This window comes from Armigeres subalbatus, chromosome 1, assembly GCF_024139115.2.
Source record: "Armigeres subalbatus isolate Guangzhou_Male chromosome 1, GZ_Asu_2, whole genome shotgun sequence".
NCBI lineage: Eukaryota > Metazoa > Arthropoda > Insecta > Diptera > Culicidae > Armigeres > Armigeres subalbatus.
In genome coordinates this window covers 54,438,318-54,460,613 of record NC_085139.1, presented here as the reverse complement: position 1 = coordinate 54,460,613, position 22,296 = coordinate 54,438,318, and the positions used below count along the sequence as shown (strand labels likewise).

At 42.9% G+C, this 22,296-nt stretch overlaps 1 protein-coding gene across 10 annotated transcripts; it reads left to right on the top strand.

The window, feature by feature from the left end:
• The first annotated feature begins 6,646 nt into the window (after positions 1 to 6,646).
• On the top strand, positions 6,647 to 21,324 carry LOC134225530 (multiple coagulation factor deficiency protein 2 homolog). Of its 10 annotated transcripts, none has more exons than XM_062705749.1 (6): positions 6,647 to 6,788; positions 6,877 to 7,074; positions 7,173 to 7,256; positions 7,336 to 7,517; positions 7,579 to 7,727; positions 20,870 to 21,324. In XM_062705749.1, the coding sequence occupies exons 2-6, from the start codon at positions 6,982 to 6,984 to the stop codon at positions 21,070 to 21,072; spliced, it is 711 nt and encodes a 236-aa protein (XP_062561733.1). In that variant the 5' UTR covers positions 6,647 to 6,788; positions 6,877 to 6,981; the 3' UTR covers positions 21,073 to 21,324. The 10 variants fall into 10 exon arrangements, with proteins under 10 accessions (XP_062561733.1, XP_062561724.1, XP_062561717.1 ...); XM_062705740.1 differs by having other exon boundaries at positions 7,333 to 7,517; XM_062705733.1 differs by having other exon boundaries at positions 7,170 to 7,256.
• Positions 21,325 to 22,296: the final 972 nt, after the last annotated feature.

The following is a 22,296-nucleotide window of genomic DNA, read 5'->3' as shown; positions in this document are numbered from 1 at the left end:
ACTCTGATCACTACCTCGTTGTCAGTTAAATTCGATCACGGTTGTCAACTGTATCGAACGAAAGATCACAGCGAACAATGCGTTACAATATCCAGCGATTGTCGGCGGAAGGAGTATGGGCTGAGTACCGCCAGAAGCTCGACGAACGGATAAGTGCAATCAACGTTAGCGACAACATCAACGATCTATGGGAGTCGATCCATGGAGCGGTGAGCACAACAGCACGAGAAGTGGTAGGCACTGCACAGAGGCGACCCAGGACGGGTTGGTTCGAAGTGGAATGTCAGAGAGTGACAGGCGAGAAGAACGTTGCCAGAATCCGGATGTTGGTGTCGGGTTTCCGATCGAATGAGCAAGCAAGAAGGAAGGAAGCAAGAGCAGCCGAAAAACGAACCTACCGCAGGAAGAAAAAAGTGTACGAAGAACAAGTTATTAGTGAGGCGCAGGAAAAAATGGAGCAGAACGAGTGTCAATGGCGTGCGGAGAAAGGCAGCGCCATCTCCCGTCATGTGCAACGACCAACAAGGGAATTTGCTGACAGATAAAACTGAAGTGGCTGCAAGGTGGAAGCAATACTTCGAGACTTTGTTGAATGGAGGAAGTGACGGTGCATCGGTGAACAGAATAAATATTAGCGACGATGGACAAGCTGTGGAGTCACCTATACTAGATGAGGTTAAAAAAGCTGTTAAAGAGCTGAAAAACAATAGGGTTGCGGGGAAGGACCAGCTCCCGGCCCGACTGAACTTCTCAAAAATGGCAGTGAGCAGCTTTATGAAGTTCTGCACCATATTATGTCAAAAACATGGGTAGACGAGGAAATGCCTGCTAGCTGGTTGGACGGCCTCATTTGCCCTCTCTTTAAGAAAGGGCACAGACTGGAGTGCGCCAATTACCGAAGAATAACCCTCCTTGATTCGGCGTACAAAATTATGTCCCGTATTCTATTTAACAGATTGAGACCGCTTGAAGAGTCCTTCGTCGGCGAATACCATGCAGGTTTTCATGAGGGCCGATCAACGACGGATCAAATGTTTACCCTGAGACAAATCCTTGATAAATTCCGCGAGTACGACTTGCTGACACATCATCTGTTTATTGATTTCAAGGCGGCGTACGATTCAGTGAAACGGAATGAATTATGGCAAATTATGCTTGAACATGGTTTTCCGGTGAAACTGATACGGCTGATTCGTATAACGTTGGACGGATCGAAATCAAGTGTAAGGGTTGCGGATGAAATATCGACGTCATTTGTTACCTTAGATGGATTAAAGCAGGGTGATGCACTCTCGAATCTACTGTTCAATATAGCGCTCGAGGGAGCGATTAGTAGAGCTGGTGTGCGAAGAAGCGGTACCATTATCACAAAATCGCATATGCTCCTGGGATTTGCGGACGATATCGATATTATCGGGATTGATCGCCGTGCCGTGGAAGAGGCATTTGTGCCTTTTAAGGAGGGAGACAGCGAGGATTGGACTCACGATCAATACCAGCAAAACGAAGTATATGGTCGCTGGCAATCAACGTGGGTTCATTAGTGGTGGTGGTAGCAAAATGGTGCTGGATGGTGAAAAATTTGATGTGGTAGAAGAATTTGTGTATCTTGGAACATTAGTTACCCGCGAGGTGAAAAGGCGTATTGCAGCTGCAAATAGGGCTCATTACGGACTTCGTAACCAGCTTATGTCCCGTAGTCTGCAAACGAAAACATAACTCGCGCTGCACACTACTCTGATTCTTCCGGTGGCTTTATACAGCCATGAGACATGGACGTTTAAGGAGGCTGATCGGAGAGCTCTCGGAGTGTTTGAGCGTAAAGTGCTGCGGACAATACTCGGCGGTAAACAGGCGAACGGTATCTGCCGGCGCCGCATGAATCACGAATTGTACCAGGTGTATAAAGGGCTGCATATTATTAAGCTTATTCAACACGGCAGACTACGGTGGGCTGGTCACGTAGTTCGTGTGTCGGAAGAACGTCAAGCGAAGATAATATTTAGTAGAGAACCCGGAAGATGCCGCAGGCTTCGTGGAAGGTCGCGTACACGATGGCTTTTTGCAGTTGAAGAGGACCTGAGGGCGCTCAATGTTCAGGGCGACTGGTAGCGACTGGCCCAGGATCGAGTCTAGTGGAGAAGGATACTCCATTCGAAGTAGGTTCATCGAAGAGCTGTAGCCCATCAAGTATCAAGTAAGTATATTATATATTATTACTGTAGGGCCCTCCTTAGCCGTGCGGTAAGACGCGCGGCTACAAAGCAAAACCATGCTGAGGGTGGCTGGGTTCGATTCCCGGTGCTGGTCTAGGCAATTTTCGTATCGGAAATTGTCTCGACTTCCCTGGGCATAAAAGTATCATCGTGTTAGCCTCATGATTTATGTATGAATGCAAAAATGGTAACTTGGCTAAGAAACCTCGCAGTTAACTACTTTCTCAGGAATGAATGGAGTTTTTCAACTGTTGTGCAAGAAAACGCACACACATACATTGAACCTTGGTTGCGCACCATCAATCATGTAGTGCTCTCGGTAGTGCTGGTGGAATATGGTACATGGAGGAGGCGACTGAATCACGGCATTAGCTGTTGGGAGAATCTTCCATCGCCCAAATTATTAGTTTTTGTTTGGAAGGGGAATGTGAGGTGCACGTCTTAATCGTATTCATATCACACTGGTGGTTTGACACTTGTAGTACCGGTTCTTTGGCTGCCAGATCAAAGTGACCTAGATGTTAGTCACGCGAACAGGAACGACATTAGCAATCTAACTTATGCATCTACTGTATAAGTATGTACACACAAAAAACAAATATAGTTTCAATAAAAGTTTTGCATTTTTAATTTGAAAAGTGCTCTGTTTTCCCAAAAATAAAAGTTAAAATAGTTCTGATCAAAGTGTTTTATTTGTTTGAAAGTTATTTTTCTTTTGTACCCAGTGTGAAATTAAAAGTTTGTCCATTCAACCAAAAAATTGTAAAACTCTCAAATTAAGCAACAATGAACATTAGCACAAAACCGAGAAAATAAACAAAACATCATCGTAATCCATGCAAGTGCGGAATATTTTATACTTGATCGGAATCAGCGGAACGTCGACGGTTTCGGTCTTCAGGACAGGTCGGCGCATATGACAAATATACCGAGGCATCTTACGGAACCGGGAGGTAAGTAATATTTGTTAATCAAGAATATAAACTGTTGTCTACTACAGCTGTGTAAACTTACTACAGCTATCAAAAGTAGCGCCTAACTCCGGAGCTTCGATGGCGAGGACGAAGTTAGGTGCGGCATTTGCTGGTTGACATTATGAGCATAATTTATTTTACTGATGCAAGTTTCTTTTCTTACAGATAAATATTTTGTCATTTTTGGTCGGAGAGAAAGACTTTATTTGCATGTCAAAATGCGCAGCCCAACAAGTGGCCCGGAAAAGGCCACCTTGGCAACAATTTCGGAAGTTTACCCAGTACAACATGATGGAATAGTTGTTTCAAATAAGGTACACCGGGGCAAGTGGGACCTAAAAAAAACGCTAGTTCAGCGAAATTGTTAACGCATACTTAGAAATCAGGGTGTTTCAGAACATTAACCAGGGATACATCATTATATGCTTCCGTTGTTGAAGTGTAGACGTGTTGGAAGCCATTTATTCAATTACAAAAAATATTGGTAGTGAAAGAAATAAATTCACCTGTAGGACCCACTTACCCCTTCAAACGGGGCAAGTGGGACCTATTCTGCTTTATACTATCAAATGAAACTAATTAAAGGAATTTATAATGCTAATATTATTTCTGAGTCGTAGTATTTTCAGATCATGGATGGAGGTTGGTTGTTTGTCGGACTTGTGTAGCAACAAGAAAGGGATTATAATGTTATAATGAAAACAAGACAACAGCCGACTCACTGTTTAATTGTCTCATGTCTTGCTTTCTATTAGCTTACTTTTGTACCAAATGTTTAAAGTGGAAAGGATAAGTAAATCTTTATTCACCATTCGAATTAATATTTCCCTGTTTAGAACACGAATTATTACATAAATCAAGATACTTCAAAAGAAAAGTTTTCATTCAGGCAATGCGCAGTGTTCTAAATTTGCAATAGAACGATATTGCCAATTTATATGTTAAGCACTTTGTGTATCTGAAAATCTGTAAATCTGATTCAAAGTTTAAAAATAACAAAACACGAAACTAAACCTGCTGACCTACTGCAGAATATATTAATTATTTGCACTGTAAACGGAAATATATCGTATAGTTATAACCATTGCTCTTTTTCATTCGGGAGATAATTTTAAGAATGTAAAATAAACATCTGTTAATGAACTGTAAAATACTTTTTAACAACGAAACCAATGATATCAAACCACATCTGATTCAGATCCATATGATACATGCATGGCATGGTATTTTTCACTAGACAAATATCTAAAAGCAGTTAAAATTGTTCTATCGAAAATGTTGTTCAAATATGTCCCACTTGCCCCATGTATGTTAAAACTTAAAGGCAAGTGAGAACTGCAAGTTTTGGCTTTAATTAAAAATTTTGAATAATTTTTGATGTCACACAATTATTAATTTGCTCAAACTATTCGCCTTCCACATCAATGAAATAGTTAGGAACGACTATTCTGTTGGATATCCATTGAATCAAAATAAAAGTAATAGCTTTTCTCGGGAGTTTCAAGTCATGATCAAACAATAGCATTAGCATGGTGCCTCGAATGGTTTTAATTCCAAATATTTTTGTGTCAGGTGGATTCGTTGATAGTCCTGCTTCATCTTTTTAGAACATTGTTACCATTAAAAACGTTCATTGATTCATCGGCAGCCATAGTACCCACTTACCCCGTATTTTCACTTGCCCCGGGGTATCTTAATTAAATAAAACAAAATTAAGATGATTGGGGTTAAAATTCGAGGTTAAATTACATTTTGAAAGAAAATATGAACAAATGGTAATGGGAGGGAGGTTTCTTTTTGGGCAAAATGAAATTCAATTTCCAAATTAAAATATTGCCGATTTCACGAATTTGAAGAGTTATGTGTAGATTGTGATTTGCCCGCTTCTTTTTCTCACACTCACTCTCATTTCGGGTTGATCGATTTTTGTTACTGAAATTTACCCAATTATAACCTATTACTTGTTAGTCACATGTAAGCGTGTACACTAAATCGATTCCCGCCATGATTTGACGTCTATTTGTTTTCAGATTGAGCACTCACACACAAATATTATACACGGAAAATCAAACTTGTATTGAGTGTATTGAGTGTGAGAAAAAGATGACTGTGAGAAAAAAAATCTCGCAGAACTCTTATAAAGTGCAAAAAGCGCAATATCTCACTGTTATTTTTTTTCACAGTGGGACCATTTGGATCTGACAGTTGTACAATTTTGTTTTAAAAGTTTAAACTTTTAATTTCAGAATGATATTCCACTTTTGAACGATTGATGACGCAAAAGTTTCTGTACTTTTATTTTAAACATATGCAACTCTCTACGAAAAAGAACCAACGCAATTTTTTATTTTAACCAATGGTTTTTTTAATTTCATTAATGATTTTTCTTTCTGTGTATAACGGTTCAAAACGGTTCAAAATGTTGTCTTCATCAAAGATAGTCTTGGAATTATTTTCTTGTCACCTTGTCGTGGTACAAATACCATCACACTGTCAAAAGGCGGGTACGATTCAAGCCACGATTAGATGCCTCAGTCATCCCGTTGAAGATGAATACACCACTTGTGTTGCTGTGTATTCATCTTGATCCCGTGGGTCCTTTTAAGTGTCCGTGGGTCCAGTGTTAAGTTCCCTTCCGTGTCGAGTGATTCCTCACCATAGTTGAATATTTATAGTTTGCAGCGTTGTTCTCCGGACACACGTGGCCTCACATCTCGGGATAATTGGGTTGTTTAGGGGTATATATGTTTTTACATAGTCTGAATCTGCAGGAAAAACGGAGCCTATCCCCATTTTTTCAGAATTTTTGGAGCCCCGGAACTATTTTTAATTCGCATTTTAAAGTTATATGGGACTAAAAATTTGTTCTTATGCTGCATGGGCTAACTGTCATTCTATGAATGTTAGTGTCATTTTATCGATTGAAATGGCTTATTGTTTGCTGTATAAAAATGTAAATAAAAGGTTTACAAACAAAATAAAAATATGTTGGAGATCAGAAAAGCATGCTCTTTATGTTAAACTATAAAAAACCACATATTTTTCTTTGCTAAACAACCCAATTTTCCGCCGAATTTCGGTAACCATGTACATATTGTCGGGCCGGCACCAAACCGGACCGCGCGATTGAGCACTCGCGCTGCGACATGAGTCGCGACAATTTGAAATATTTCATTAGTAGTGCGCATCGTGCACGCATTGATGTACTATCATGCGCACTAATCAGAAATGAGTTGCGACGTCTGATAACTGCAGATATTTCATTTTATTGAAAACAAATTTCCGATTTTCTATACTATACACGGAATATTTATTTGGGACGGGAAATATCGTATAATACCCTATATAGCACTCACGAGTGCCATTGCCATAACTCATTCACACAAGACAACAAGCAGTCGACCGACCCATGACATCGAACTACCTGATACGTCAAAAATCCGTCACCTTTTTGACGTGTTCGCATTTCCACCACCCACTCCGCGCCCGTCGAACGCACGGCAGTAAACATTATTCGTTGTCAACATAGCCCGATCGAAACAACATACCTACGTGGATCTTTTAGCCAACATTTGGAGACAAGAAGCACACGTTCCAGGTAAGCAGGTAACATACAGTGCCTTATATCGAAATTTTCTCACTTTTCAACCTGCTCTTTCGAATTGAATTGTTTTCCTTCATCACAGTTTTATTTGGAACGCAACGGACGACAATAAACCTCGGGAATCTACACCGCCTTGGTTTCCGTGAAAAGTGAAAGCGATTCGGTTGAATTGCCTGTAAGCAGAATTATGAAACAGCTTGCGCTAACCTTGACGCTGTTGCTTGGCGCAACAATGGTATCCGGTCAGCGCGTAGCGCCCGGTGTGAATCCTGGCCACTACGTAAGTATAATGCAATATTACCGGATTTGATTCGTGCTTCCTTGTATTGTACTTCATTTTTTATGGCTTTGCCTCATTCTCCTCCGCTTTGGCAGCAGCAACAACCCCCGCAACAGCAATATCAACCACCCCCACCGCAGTACAATCAGCAACATCCACCTCAACAGCCGCCGCAGCATTATGTAAATGTCCTCAAACTGGTTTATTGCTTGGGTGACCTTGAAGCATTGATTCGTTTTCTTTTGGACCTTCTTTTAGCAGCAACAACAACAACCTCAGTATCAGCAGCAACAGGTTCCCGTGCAGCCGCAATATCAGCAGGCACAGCAGGTACCGCAGCACCAGCAGCAACGCCCGCAAGTTCCGCATGGTGCTGGACAAGCGGCCCAACATGGACAGCCCCAGCAGGTTCTGAACGCCCAAAACCTTCAACAGGAAAAAGCGTAAGCTTGAGTTGCACAATCCTCACCTAAGAACATGTGACCTATTTCCCACGCATTGTAGCCACATTGCCGAACATATGGACGTGCCGATCGACACAAGTAAAATGAGCGAACAGGAACTACAGTTTCATTACTTCAAGATGCACGATTCGGACAACAACAACAAGCTGGACGGGTGCGAGCTTATCAAATCGTTGATTCACTGGCACGGTATGTAAACAAATTTAAAATGCTACAGTGAATGTCCTAAATGTTCAATCCATGTAGTGATAGTTCTGCTACACCTAAACGAAAGTCATCTGGTTGATATACATAAGAGCTCCAATATGTATTGTGCCCATTGTATGTTCTACACCCAATGATTCTTGCTCACTATTTCTCGTGCAATTTTTTTTTTCCGAATAGTGGCAACTAGTTCATCGATAACCAATCATGATCATTATTGTGGGATGTTTGTGTTTTCATGTTGTGTCGGTTGTTAAAATACTTAAGGCTGCGTTTTTGTTGGAAATTTGCGCGCTTCTGCAATAATACCTATTCGAGACTAAAGGATAAAAACCTGTTTAAAATCGAATATTTGTGCAATTTACTGACATTACATTATTTTTACGAGACGAGCCAGCCTCGGGCTGAAAGTCTCGATAATAAAGACAAAAAAAAATTCAACATCGGCCGAAAGAGTACATTTTACTATACTTGTTTATACGACATATTCTTGTAAATATTTCTTTTCGTCAAGCGATATTGCTTAGCGTACGAACAAGATTATATTTTTCGCCTGGATCATTTGTTCGATTCCCATAATTTAAGGAAAAAAAAAACCTTCGCTCATAAGACGATTTAGTACTATAATATGTATTCAGGGAAGGAATCAGGTTTTCGACGGTCTTGGGGGTCACACACGGGTATTTCGGACACTATATAAGCCGGTCACTCTAAGAGGCAACTGCACTGCTAAAAAAGTTTACACACAAAAGACTTTGAAGTATGCTCTTTTGACTATAAAGTATTCAATTATGACTTCAAAGTACACTCTTTCGTGGGAGAATGGGACTACACACAAAAAGGAATAAATATTATGCACAATTATGACTATCTTTTATTCACAAATGATTAACATTTATGCATAAAAACAGAAAAAGTGTGTAAAACTTATCCTTTTTATGCATCAAATTTTATTCCTTTTGTGGGTAGTCCCATTCTCCCGTCAAAGAGTGTTTTTCTCCCCAAAAGAGCATACTTTGAACTGTGCGTGTGGGCATCATAGGGGCCATCCACAAAGTACGTCACGGGTCTAGGGGGGAGGGGGGTTCAGAGAAGTGTGACGATCCATACAACAAAAATAGGGGGGGGGGGTTGAAAATCGCCCATTTTTGCGTGACGTACTTTATGGATCTTCCCATAACAAAATTCACCTTAACGTACAACTCGTGCTAAAAAATCATCTTTTTGCAACTACAGCAACCGTTCGCTAACTGGGCTAAAACACCAGCCCAGTTAACGAACGCCGCTTTTTAACTGGGCTGACGAGGGAATTCGCGATGCATTGTTGTGATCGTGTTTTACATGAAGCTTAAAGAATATACCATTCAGAATCCCCTCGTCACCGAGTCTTTGTTGTTGTTTTTTGACAGATAACTGCTTTTTAACTGGGCTTTGGCCCAGTTAGCGAACGCCCAGTTAAAAAACAGTCCAGTTAAAAGGCGCCCAGTTAGCGAACTGTTGCTGTAGTTGCACAAACTACTATTAATCCCTGCTCTACGTATTACTCCTTCCAAAGCGATGTTGAATAGCAGACACGAAAGACCATCTTGCCGTAACCCTCTGCGCGTTTCGAAGGGACTCAAGAATGCCCCTTAAACTCGAACTACGCACATCACCCGATCCATCGTCGCTTTGATCAATCGTGTCAGTTTATCCGGAAATCCGTGTTCGTGCATTAGTTGCCATAGCTGGTACCGATCTATTGTATCATATGCGGCTTTGAAGTCGATAAATGGATGATGTGTGGGCACGTTGTATTCGCGGCATTTCTGCAGTACTTGGCGAATGGCACCTGGTCCTGGTCCGTGGTGGAGCGTTCGCTCACAAAACCCGCCTGGTACTGCCCCCACGAACTCTCTTGCAATTGGTACCTTGTAGGCGGCGTTCAGCAATGTGATTGCGCGATAGTTGCTACAATCCAGCTTATTGCCCTTTTTGTAGATGGGACACACGACACCTTCCAACCACTCCTGCGGAAAAACTTCCTCCTCCCAAATCTTGGCAGTGACCCAGTGCAGCGCTCTAGCCAGGTCCTCACCACCGTGTTTAAATAGCTCTCCTGGTAGTTGGTCAACCCCATGGGCTTTGTTGTTCTTCAGCCGGCCAATCTCCTCCTGGATTTCCTGGAGATCCGAAGCCGGTAAAATTATGTCCTTCGCGCGATCTCCCAGGTCCATCACCATACCGCCATCTTCGTCTGCCACATCGCCATTCAGGTGTTCTTCGTAGTGCTGCCGACACCTTTGGATCACCTCACGCTCGTTCGTAAGAAGGTTCCCGTTTATGTCCTTACACATATCAGCCTGTGGCGGGCAGCGTAGTTCGCCTCCGCGCGGTGCTCGCTGGTAACGATAGAGTATCAACGGCAGTTGAAGGGCTAGGCGGACTACAACGAAGGGAGCGTTGGTTAGCGCATTGAGACTTAGACTGCCAGTTAAGTCTCAATTACGGTTCTGGCAGGCGTGTCAAAGGTTGTGTGTTTTGGTATATTGTTATATTGTGTATAGCGAGGGTTGACAGCCGAATCATTCTACTCCCTTAGTATAGCCGGGTGAAACCGACTCGAAACGGCGGGTGGGCTAATGGCAAGGCTGCCTTCCGTCCCATAAAACCGTAGCGGGCCTTGTGGCACGCTGTCCGATCCTGCTGCCTGGTTGGTGACCAGACAGAAGTAGGCTCCCGGGAGATCCCTTCGCAAGTAGGGGTCTAGCGAGGTCTCCTCCCACTAGGGAGGAGAACGGTGTTGAGGCAGTAGCTAGTTTGCACGGGACTAGCACTACCCTAGCGGGAGGGGTTGACAGCCAGAGCGATGCTCAGGCAGTCAACACACCAGGCGAGCCTCTAACCGGTATCCGGTTAGTCGCCAAGCAGCTCGATGAGATCATCGAGTTCACGAGTGGTCGAAACAATATCAGCAAGGATCTGAAACAGAAACTTCTGGTACTTCGACAGTCGGTTCAAGCGGTAAAACGCGAACATGGCACGCTCACCAGGAGGGAGGTTGGAAGCGAGAAGGGGAAGACACATACTCCGGCAGAACCCTTCTGCTTCCTTGGAGGGAAGGTCTCGACGCAAGAGGGGATTGGCACCACTTCGAGTGTCGGCGAGGGAGGGACTGCGGCGCACTCCAAACGCGCCCGGTAGCAGTCAGAGGGTCGGTCCGGTAACGTTAAGCGGCGCCTTACTGTTACGGACAGCGGTACGGTCGAGTTCGATAGGGCGCCCGATCGTCGAGAGAGGGCACCCAATCAGGCGAAACCACGAGGGAAAGACAACGGTGCGGCCCAGGCTACTAAACCCAAGGCTGATGGTAGCCAATCTGCGACGACTGCTCAGCGGACCGAAAATCCCTGGCAGCTCGTTAGCAGAATTCAGAGGAGGGAAGAGGTTCCTCACCCCGCAAGGAAACTTAGGGACAGAGGTGAGGCCTTGTTGGTCAAGACCGACAAAGAGAGGTACGCCGACGTTCTTAAGACCATGCGAGGTGCCAAAAAGCTTTCGACACTGGGTGAGGACGTGCGAATCTGGTCACAAGTCATGGGAGTGTAAGGGGCCGGACCGAAGTAACCTGTGTCGTAGTTGTGGAGAGGAGGGACATTTTGCGCAGGCCTGCGATAAAGCACCAAGGTGCCTTATCTGTGCTAGTAGGAAGCAAGCCCGTAACCATGTGATGGGTGGACCTACTTGTCCCTTCGGTGGTGGCAATAAGAAATCGCCGTGCAGGTAGCACAGCTGAATCTTAACCATTGTGCTACTGCCTAGCAGCTGCTGTGGCAGTCGGTCTCTGAGTCAGAGACCAACGTCGCTATTCTTGCAGATCCGTACGGTGTCCCTGCCAATAACGGAAACTGGGTCGCGGACGACTCCGAGATGGCGGCGATCTGCACAACGGGCCGGTTTCCGGTCCAAGAGGTCGTACACACACCTGTCGTAGGTGTTGCCATAGCTAAGATCAACGGGGTGTTCTATTGTAGCTGCTATGCCCCACCACGGTGGCCAATAGAGCAATTTACCCGGATGGTCGATAGGCTATCGTCCGACCTTGTAGGTCGGAAGCCGGTTGTCATAGCGGGGGACTTCAATGCTTGGGCGGTGGAGTAGGGAAGCCGCTGCACCAATCAGAAAGGTCAAGCTTTGTTAGAGGCTCTAGCAAAGTTGGAGGTCGTGTTAGCCAATGACGGCTCAACCAGCACTTTCCATAGGAATGGGGTGGAGTCGTTCATTGATGTTACGTTCTGTTACGGGGGAATGAACTGGAGGGTCGGCGATGGCTACACCCACAGCGATCACCTAGCCATCCGCTACGTGATCAGCTGTGGTGTACAGCAACCGAGGTTGAGGAATCCCCGTCAGGTCCGTGGGTGGAAGGCCCAAAGCTTCGACAACGAAGTTTTCACCGCAGCGCTGGGACTGGAGGATAACACCGACAGTCTTACAGGGGACGCACTGACAGCTGTCCTGTCACGTGCATGCGATGCCAGCATGCAGAGGAGGACACCACCGAGGAACGGTAGACCTCCAGCATACTGGTGGTGTTGAAAGTCGTTTCAACGAGAGGTTCCGGAATTATAATTCTCCGTCACGGAAATGAAACGCACGTAATCCGTTGATGAATTGGAGAATATAATTTTCCTATTAGAAGACACATAGAACTTATTTACTACACGAGATTTATGAAATTCTTCATCAGCATGAATTTATCTTAATACAATTTTAAGCTTGGGTAAAATGTACCGTGAAAGTGGCCTTGTGAACCCCTGAAGACGGATACAACATAGTAGTATCCTTAGAGCTTAACATTATATAAATCATATTTGCACTTACGTTTAGTGTCCTCACTGGCCTTCGCTACGGGTACTAATTGAGCCGGATGGACTTCTTGTTTACGGGTATGCGCAAATCGAGCTGTATGATATCGGTATAATTCATGTTTAATTCGATAATGTGGGAAATTTTGTAATTTTCTCACCGGTTCTGATAGCAAAATCGTGTACTGCCTTAGCATATATGCTGATACAGTATAGCTAATCGTAGTCTAATTTTTAGAGAGAAATCTTGTTTTCACTATCACTGTATTCATAAGGAATTAGCTTACCGATATTTGTATCGTTTAAGGACATAGTTGGAGGAGTACCACGATGGCAGTCAATATGGCACCGGACCTTCCACGGGTCAACCCCACACCTCCCGCACTCCTCTCCCACCAACATTCGAATGCATCGAACAGCATCGAATAAAAGTATAATATTCAAATTACTAACCTGTTCACAGCATATTTATTCACTTCCCGTGATAATGAACATGTTTCTTCAAATAGTCCTATGAATTTCGGCTCAAATTTTATCGTAAATCTGCAGTTTCGTGCCAATTTAATAGCCGTTCGCGATTCGGTGGGCTTATCACTTATCACTTCTTCTCAAAGGGCATAGAAAAATCAATTTTTTACTCACTTCTCCGCACATGAGCAGCCCGAAATATTGATAGAATGCAAATTAAACATCACTTTTTGAAATCAGTCACTCGTTTGAACCGAAAGCCTAATATAAACTACTCTTTTTGTCCGAAAAACCGATTAAAAACTGACCGCGGAGCGAATGTAAACACCGGCAGCGGCAGCAGCAAACTAATGCATAGGGTGGTTCAAAAAATGATTTTGCTCCGCCGCGCTCGGTCGATTATGATCCATACTTTGGGTGTCATCCGATGGTTTGGGTTGGTTTGAAAATAGGCTTACCGTGCACAGGTTTGTATGAAAGTTGATATGGCGAGGTTGAATTTTACATTATTTTGATTGTGGCACTCCGTCATTGGGCGCTGGTGCGGGGGGAGACCATATGACTGGATGAAATATTCAAGAGCTTTAATTCCATAGACAATGGACATTGAATGGTGGTTTCAATGGTTGGGAGTCGATTTTAATCGAGGTTGCGAATCTTTACCATGATAATTAGGCTTATTTTTTGCGTTACATAATTAATGGATCTTTCCTGCGGTGCGGTTTTCGTTTAGTGAAGTCTCCGGAATGTTGCTTTAAACTACGTGGATTCTCTTTTCGCACGCGTTTGGAGGGAAGGCGCTGTAGCCAGTGTAATGAAAAGTTTAGTTTCTCATACTAGTTTTCATACAAACTTGAACCGGCTAGTGTCCAACCAGTTTTTGTTCAAATCGGTTTTGAAGGACACACGGGGCATGGGTCGGAATCGAGTGAGCGTGGTGGAGCTGGGTCGTTTTTTGAACCACCCTACTAATATTCTTTGTTTTTTTTATAAATACGACACCAATACTACTACAGTATATGACAGTTTTTATTGTACCAATATTTTCAAAGCTTTGTTTTGGTACTCAACCCACCTTCACCTTAATTCACTTGGTATCTTAATTAATTTACTAATATTCTATGGAATAGTGTATGGAAAGATGTTGAACAACGTTGAACGAGTTTTGTCTATCCTATTTCGCTTTTTGTTTTCATTACCTTTTGCGCCAACTCTCATATGAGTGCAGAAGTATCTTATCAGTTGAGTGTACTCCTATCACACTCACCGTTGGCTTTCGGGGATAGTGGGTCGAAATGACCAAAGTAAGGTGCGCTAATCGTGTCGATTAACAGTCCCCCCGGGTACGCCAACTGTGGGTTGGCCTACTCACCGTTGCACCGAACATCCAGAACTGCCAACTTCGTCGCAGGGCGATCCTAAATCCCACTTGACGTTCTCACTGTTGCGGACCGCACCTGTTCGTCTGTACTTACATTGGTGGCGATGATTTTCCCCTTCGGCCAACAATTACGTGGCAGCTTCGGATCAGCAATGACCACGATATCGCCGACGGCAATCAGCTGCGGACGTTGGAACCACTTACTCCTACAAGTGATTTCTGGTAGATAGTCTGTTATCAACCGCTTCCAGAATTGATTTGCCAGGATCTGGGACCTCAGCCAATTCTGCTTGATTGCTGCAGTACTGCCATCGAGGGCGGTCAGAGGCTTCGATCCATTGGACGAACCGAGCAGGAAGTGGTTCGGTGTCAATGCTGGAGCGGATTCAAAGTCTATCGGCACGTGAGAGAGGGGCCGGGAGTTCACGATGTTCTCAACTTCGGTCAGCAAATTTCGCAATACTTCGTCGGACGGCCTTGCCGACGAACACACGACAGTGCTCTTGACAGTGCGGATCAGTCGCTCCCAGCTCCCACCCATGTGTGGTGTGAGAGGCGGATTAAAGACCCACTCGATTCCGAAACTACCGAGCTCCTTCATGAATTCGCGCTCGTCCATGGTTTCGTTGATCTGCGTCAACTCTCTATTCGCACCTACAACATTCGTACCGCGGTCGCTGTAGACCTTCTGTGGTGTGCCGCGGCGGGCCATGAGATTTCGGAGAGCCATAATGCAAGAGCTTGAGCTGTGTCAGGCACGTGGCAAGCATTACCCACCGCTTCTCCACTTTTCTGCTGATTGTGACTTCGATTGGACCGAAATAGTCAATCCCGACGTGCGTGAAGGGTCTTGAGAACGCTGCGAGGCGGGCGGGCGGAAGATCCGCCATGAATGGTGGGTTTGGAACTGTGTGCTGGTTTTTGCACTGCTGACACTCCTTACGCACTTGCTTATAACAAACACGCAAGCGAGGGGTGCGATACTTCTGCCGGATTTCATTTATTACCGTTTCATGGTTCTGGTGATGGTATTTGCGGTGGTAGTGTGCCACGATCAGGCGGGTGATGTGTTGTTTTTGTGGAAGAATGACTGAGTTCTTCGCATCATCAGTAGCGTAGTGACATGCAGCAATGCGGGTTCGCATGCGCATGATTTCGTTACCGTCCAGCCAGGGTGTCAACTGATACAATGGGCTAGATTTCTGAACGGTTATCGTGATTTCGGGTCTTTTGGTTGGGTTTTGCAGCGTCGTCATCTCATCGGGGTAGGATTCTTGTTGGCAGAGTCGAATGATGGTACGTTCGGCTTTCAGGAGTTGCTTCACTTCAAATGGACCGGTTGCTGTAGGTGATCCTCAGCTTTTGTTGAGGCAATTATCGGCGAACCGGTGGACGTATGCGACAATCTTGCGAAGTCTCTTCCAAGTCAAGAAGTTGTTGACGCAGAGCACTGACTCCGGAAGAGTGTGGTGTACCAGGAGCGATGTACGTAGTTCATTGTCGGTCGAATCTATGTGATTGTGCAGTTCCGGCCAGTCATCTTCAGGGCACCGAAGAAAGTTGGGACCTTTGAACCATCTGTCTTCAGATGACAATTCTGGAAGACTACTCCACTTGGTGGCGTCATCGGCAGGATTTTGCTTGCCAGGAATCCATCTCCATTCGTGTGCTTCGGATATTTCGAGGATTTCGCTGATCCTGTGGCCGACTAATTGGCTGTATCGCCGATGATCCGAGTTGATCCAGCAAAGAACGTTTCTGGAATCAGACCAGTACAGCTTACGAAGGATCCTGACGGTTAGCGCCTCTTGGACGGTACGCGATAACCGTGCACCAACAACGACAGCTTCGAGTTCGAATCGTGGAATCGAAGTAAATTTCAGCGGGGCAACTCGGCATTTGGCTGCGACAATGGTACGAAGCGAAGGGGTACTCGGAACTGTAGCACCGGGGAATCTTCACTCGTTCAACTCGTGCGAGCACCTTCAACCAGGTAAGCCATTTTTCAAAGGAGTCGTTGTTGATATGTTCGTCCCATTGTACACCGGATCGCCATATTTGTTGCAGCAGGATCTTTAAATACGACAGAAAATGAGAAATCAGCCCTAGCGGATCGAAGATGGTCATCAAGACACGTAGTGCTTCCCGCTTTGTTGGCCTTCGTTCACCCCCTAACAGAGCCAGCGAAAACGTTTTCAATGTGAATGCTACTCACCGCAATATGGGAAGTTGCTAACAAGCAACACAATTGCATACATGAGCTCTCAATCGGGATAAGCTGGATTGCTAATTCAGACAGAGCTGTTTCATAACGATATGAAAGCTGCATAAACGATAAAAGATGAAATATATTCGGTACAAACTGGCTAGCTGATAGATATTTGGGTAATAGTCGAGTTAAAGTTTAAGGGATTATTTGCGGAGGCTTTTCTTTTATTCAGCATTTGCTGCTTTTATTCGAATATTATACAGCCTATGGCTAGAAGTTGAAGCTTAGTTGGGGTATTAATGGGAAACGCATGTCAAACGGCAAGTTCTCGAGCATATCGCATTGCCCTTCCATTCTGAACACCATTTCGTTATTCAGAAGTGAAATCAATTTATACAGCGGACACCAAAGGCATCTTCTGCGGGAAAGTGGTTACCTCTAATACATTTTTCAAATCAAAATCTTCCACATAATGTACATATTCACATTTGAGTTTTCAGATCATTGTAAACTAATGTCCAAGTCAGGTGGTATAATACCCGGAACATAGGCAATTAACTTTGATTGAACTGAACCTGAGTTGCGTGCTTTTGCCTACGCAATGCGGTCGGGTCTGAGCTTGACGACCGACTGGCAAATAGCACACACAACCTCACTTGATCAGTACAATTGCTGATGAAGAATGTGTGTAGCCGCTAGACATTTTAAATATAGTCGTGCCGCCACCAAACCGGACCGCGCGATTGAGCACTCGCGATGCGACGCGAGTCGCGACAACTCGAATTATGTCATTAGTAGTGCGCATCATGCTCGCATGGATGTACTATCATGTGTACTAATCTAAATAAGTTGCGACGTCTTATAACTGCAGATATTTTAATTTTATTGAACACAAATTTCCGATTTTCAACCATGCACGGAATACTCACGCTCCTCTAATGTGAACGTGTACTTCACACATGTGGAAGTGTTGGCTTGAAAAATGGATTCGCCTTGCCGAAGCCGCGCTGCGGCCATCTCGCGGAGATGGATGTGTGCATGAAATCACTGTATTTCGACATGATGAAGATAGGAATTATGTTTGTAAATGCTTTTAAAATGTGTTGAACAAAGTTATACTGAAAACTTTTAAATACGTAGAGTTAGAATTTTGGAAAACTATATGTTAGGCTACTTATCAACACATGTTTTTTTAATCGAAATAATTCAACTTTTATGTTGTCAATCTAAAAGTAATCATATTTCTAACCCGAAAAATCAAACTATTTTCGGCTAAAACGAGTTTTAAAGTTTTAATACGGATTTCAAAATTGACGTCCTATATGCTTTGCCGGGTGAAATAAAAAAGCATCACCCAGCCCCCATTTTGTTTACGCGCTGCCGTCAGGGCCAATTGTGAGTGATTCGAATTTGGGAATATCGGGCTCTCATTCAGTAGCCGCTAAGTTGCCAAGGCCGACGGAGGTCCTTCGTAGCTTAGTTTATTATTCCCTTAGTCCCATCGAAGGAAAGTAGTTACCTCCAATACATTTTTCAAATCATATTCTTCTACATAATGTACATATTCACATCTGAGTTTTCACAACATTGTAAATTAATGTCCATGTCGGGTGTTCTAATACGCCGAAAATAGCCAGTCCTTTTTGACTATAAACCTGTTTATCTGTGAATAATTTAATATTAAAAATAAAAGCAATATTAATAATAAAATTCGAAGGTTACTCATATTGCCCCGCTGTTTGACCCATCTTACCCCATTTTTATTGACAGAAAAAGAGTCTTTTACTTTTATGACTCAAAATAAGGTAAAAGGTGAAATTTTCGTTATTTCATACCATTGGTATACAAATTATGAGCTATTTGTTTAGGTCCATGATAAAAAGGTAAACCAAAATATGTTTGTTTTGAGGCATTGAGGGTTCGTCTTAGGCTACCCATCTTGCCCCTTCCTATCCTACTATCGATTAAGTTTTGAGTGTTCTACGTAAACAACTTCTCGCTATATTCTTATTTAAATTTTTTAGGGGAACGATTTTGTCCTGCTGGTCGGGGGTTATCGGTGATTTGTGAACTAGTTGCCACCAGGAATCTTTATAAAAACGTTGTTTAATTTAGTTTTTGGATTTTTAACCGCTTGTAGTATTTTTGCTGAACCAATATACGATTGATTGACTGATCAGAAGCGTATGCCCTAATACCACTATTCGATTTTCGTGTATTTTCTCCCCCACCCCCCGGTTGGATTGGCACCGCAGAGGAAAGCAAAAACCAGGAACAAACGGGTCAGCCCGGCCACCAGGACAAAATCTTCTCCAACGATGAGCTATCGGCACTGATCGATCCCATTCTCAGCTCGGACGATCACAACCAGGACGGGTTCATCGACTATCCGGAGTTTGTGAGGGCGCAGCACAAAGCGGCCACACAGGGGGCGCAGGGTGCTCCCCAACAGTAAACTACTGTCGGTTCTTCTCTCGGTGATAGGAGAAATCGTTTCTACGTCTGTATCTGAATCTCTGAAACTCATCCATCTTTATACAAACGACTGTTGGTCGATGATCTAAACTATCGAAACCGAGCCATGTCACGCTGATCGGTATTTACTTTCCGGCACTATTATGCTCACTTTTGTTAGGGCTCTTAATTTAGGATATGTTGAACATTCCTGTTTTTTTTGGCAATCGCACAAAAGCATTTCCATTTCGGCGAAATCTGACGCAGATTATTTGTTATATGTAATGGGACATGGCGGTTAGGACAGGTTGTTTTATTATTCACAATGTTGCTCGAGACCTATTGTACTTTAACACTCTTTGAATACCAAAGAATCTTGTCGAAGTTTCAGTGTGTTCTTTCCACAAAAGCATTGTCAATGATAAAACAACCTTTTAAAGACCTCTGTTATCCTAGTTGTAGATATCTTCATGTTTCCTACAAGTTCATTTACAAAACTATAATTACGATGAACATATACGCTAAGATTTTAGTAGGATTCAAATTATGCGTAATACATAGTACTACCAGACAAATGTGGTAGACGAAACCATTAAACAAATCAATCGTACGAGAGTATTTGACTTTATTGAGGACTGTATTTTTGTAATAAAATAATACTAAATAGTGAGAATACATGCAATTATATGAGAAAAGTTTTTGTCGCGAATATGGAAAAATACAAAATACAAATTGAGTGATGCTGATTGTGAAGTCGAATTTGATTTGAGTTAGTACTTGTTTGGATGACATACATAATGGCTGAAATCTCGTGAATGAACAAATTAGAATACCGTCATAGGACGCAGAAGCGGGTAATATTATCGATATAAAACATCAGATGATGAAGATGCTTCGATTCACTGGAAATGATAACATTCATCCCTTTGCTAAATAATGCTTCCTACACATTTCATACTCATCAAAATCGCTTTCTTATTATTTGTCCATCAACAACCACTGTTCCTGAATCGTTCTGGAAAAAATCCACGCTTACCTTCAATTTCTACTCAAACTAACATAATCGGAACAGACGATGCAAAACACAAGCAAGCCGAACAGAATCCAAACCAGCCGGAACAGACAATCTACACTGACGAACAGTTGGAAAACATCGTTGACTCGGTGATGCGCATGATGGATGTGAATGGTGACGGCTTCGTGGACTATACCGAGTATCGTCGTTCCGGTGTGGAGGAAAACCGCCGCGACGACTACCCGGAGGGCCATCCGTGATAATGTACCCCGTCATGTTGCTTGCTAACACGCACGTTTTATAATAAATCTATTTTTTTCATTTTGGTGAAAGGAACAACTGCTGTCTTTCAGTTACCTGTTTAATGATAACACCCTTTATTGGTTTTATTCAACTAACCTTGCACGATTTGCATGTTCATAATTCTTACTATACCAGCTAACGACAAATCGGCCGGGGATCACTCAGTGGACATCTACACCGATGAACAGCTGACATCCATTGTAGAAGCTGTACTAACCAGTATGGACAAGAATCAGGATGGTTACGTTGACTGGTTCGAATACAAACGCTCCAACTCTGGAAAATAATAAAATGAAGGAATTCTGCATTTTTTTCAATTGATCCTACAACACAATGGGAAATAAAGCTCTTCAAAATTGGTAGCAAACCCTGATCAACACAGAGTGTACTTCGATTTGGATGTGAATAATACAATCCCTGGCGGGTTCGATCTTTGTTTTTTTTTTACAGATACTAAAGAAGACGGCGAGCACGACGATCACCACGCCGAACCGACTACGGATCGGACGGAATCGCATCCCCAGGATGATGAAACGCTTCAGTCGTTGATCGATCCCATTCTGGAACTGATGGACAAGGATCAGGATGGGTTTATCTCGTATGCCGAGTACCGACAAGCGGAGGCATCCGAATCGGCGAAAAATGCCAACTGACAGAGGCTCAAATGAACTGAATGTACGTAGGTAGATTATTAAGGCTTATTAGGGGTCCCTGAGGTAAAGTGATGAAGGCTGTTCCTCGTTTCCATTGTTTATTTTTTAATTTCTGTTTTGTCACGGGTAGTGCCATTCCCGATGATGGTTTTGTTCCTTGCATTTCTACTGAAAACAATTATTAGGACATCACAATTTAGGCAGTGAGCTGTGGAGACTTCAAATTAGATAATAAATGACAGATCTAATTAATTCCTAATGGAGTAGTAGTAACATGAAAGAACAATTCCTATAGAGATAAATATTTACATTGTCGTCTGAATATCGTATATAACTGAGAACTAAAAATTTAATTGACTGTGATTGATAATGTCAAAAAATGTCATGGGATTGCTATTACTAACTTGCTAATAACTTTTTTTTCAAAAGTTATTTGAAATTAAGTAAGATTTTTTGATTAGCATGTAATGTTAACGGATCCTAGAATTGTCACACAGGTCATTTATCTAAATACAAAGTATAAGGCAAGAGAATGAAATTAAAAAAAATGTCAACGAATGTTATGACATTAATGTCATTTGAAACTAATTGGGCTAGTTTATGGAAATTTGCATTCGGCGGATATCACATTATTTCATAGATATGAAATAGAGATTTGAAATCGGAATCAAGTGTTGATAAATCGCTGAGAATTGCAATTTTCTGAAATGAAAATATTCTTCGTTTTGGACAGCGCAACATATTTTAGACTCCCAAATGTACCCATTTAGGACACCCCCAATTTAGTCTGTTCAAAGCCGAATTTCCAATTGGGGGGGTTAAAAGCATACTTTAAAATAAGATTTTGTCACTTACACCCTTTGCGGTGCACCTCCTCAATTTACCCTGGTCAATTGAATAAAAGCAAATTTCTATCTTTTGCAGTATGCACCAATGAGAAAATTTCTGCGTTTTCAATTCATAATTTCGACATGAAAATATTGTGTGCATTCTGAGATTTTCAGTGATGTGTGCTTTGAAGCGTAGCACATTGTTTCCACAAATAATGCAAAATTTTGAATGAACAATTAAGAATTGTTAAGAAAATTATTTTTAGCTTTCTAGTGGAATGTCTTCACTTTTCATAAGACGAGTTTGTACAATCCCATTTAATTCCACCACTTAATTGTACCTTGACAGATACGTATTTCGACCTCAACAGTAAGGTCGTCTTCAGTGTCTCGT

Bases quoted from the DNA above. Each gene is read 5' to 3' on its own strand.
- LOC134225530 (XM_062705698.1), top strand. From the start codon at position 6,982: ATGAAACAGCTTGCGCTAACCTTGACGCTGTTGCTTGGCGCAACAATG. The intron at 7,257-7,332 runs GTAAATGTCCTC...ACCTTCTTTTAG, and splicing joins AACAGCCGCCGCAGCATTAT to CAGCAACAACAACAACCTCA. The intron at 7,518-7,578 runs GTAAGCTTGAGT...CACGCATTGTAG, and splicing joins AACCTTCAACAGGAAAAAGC to CCACATTGCCGAACATATGG.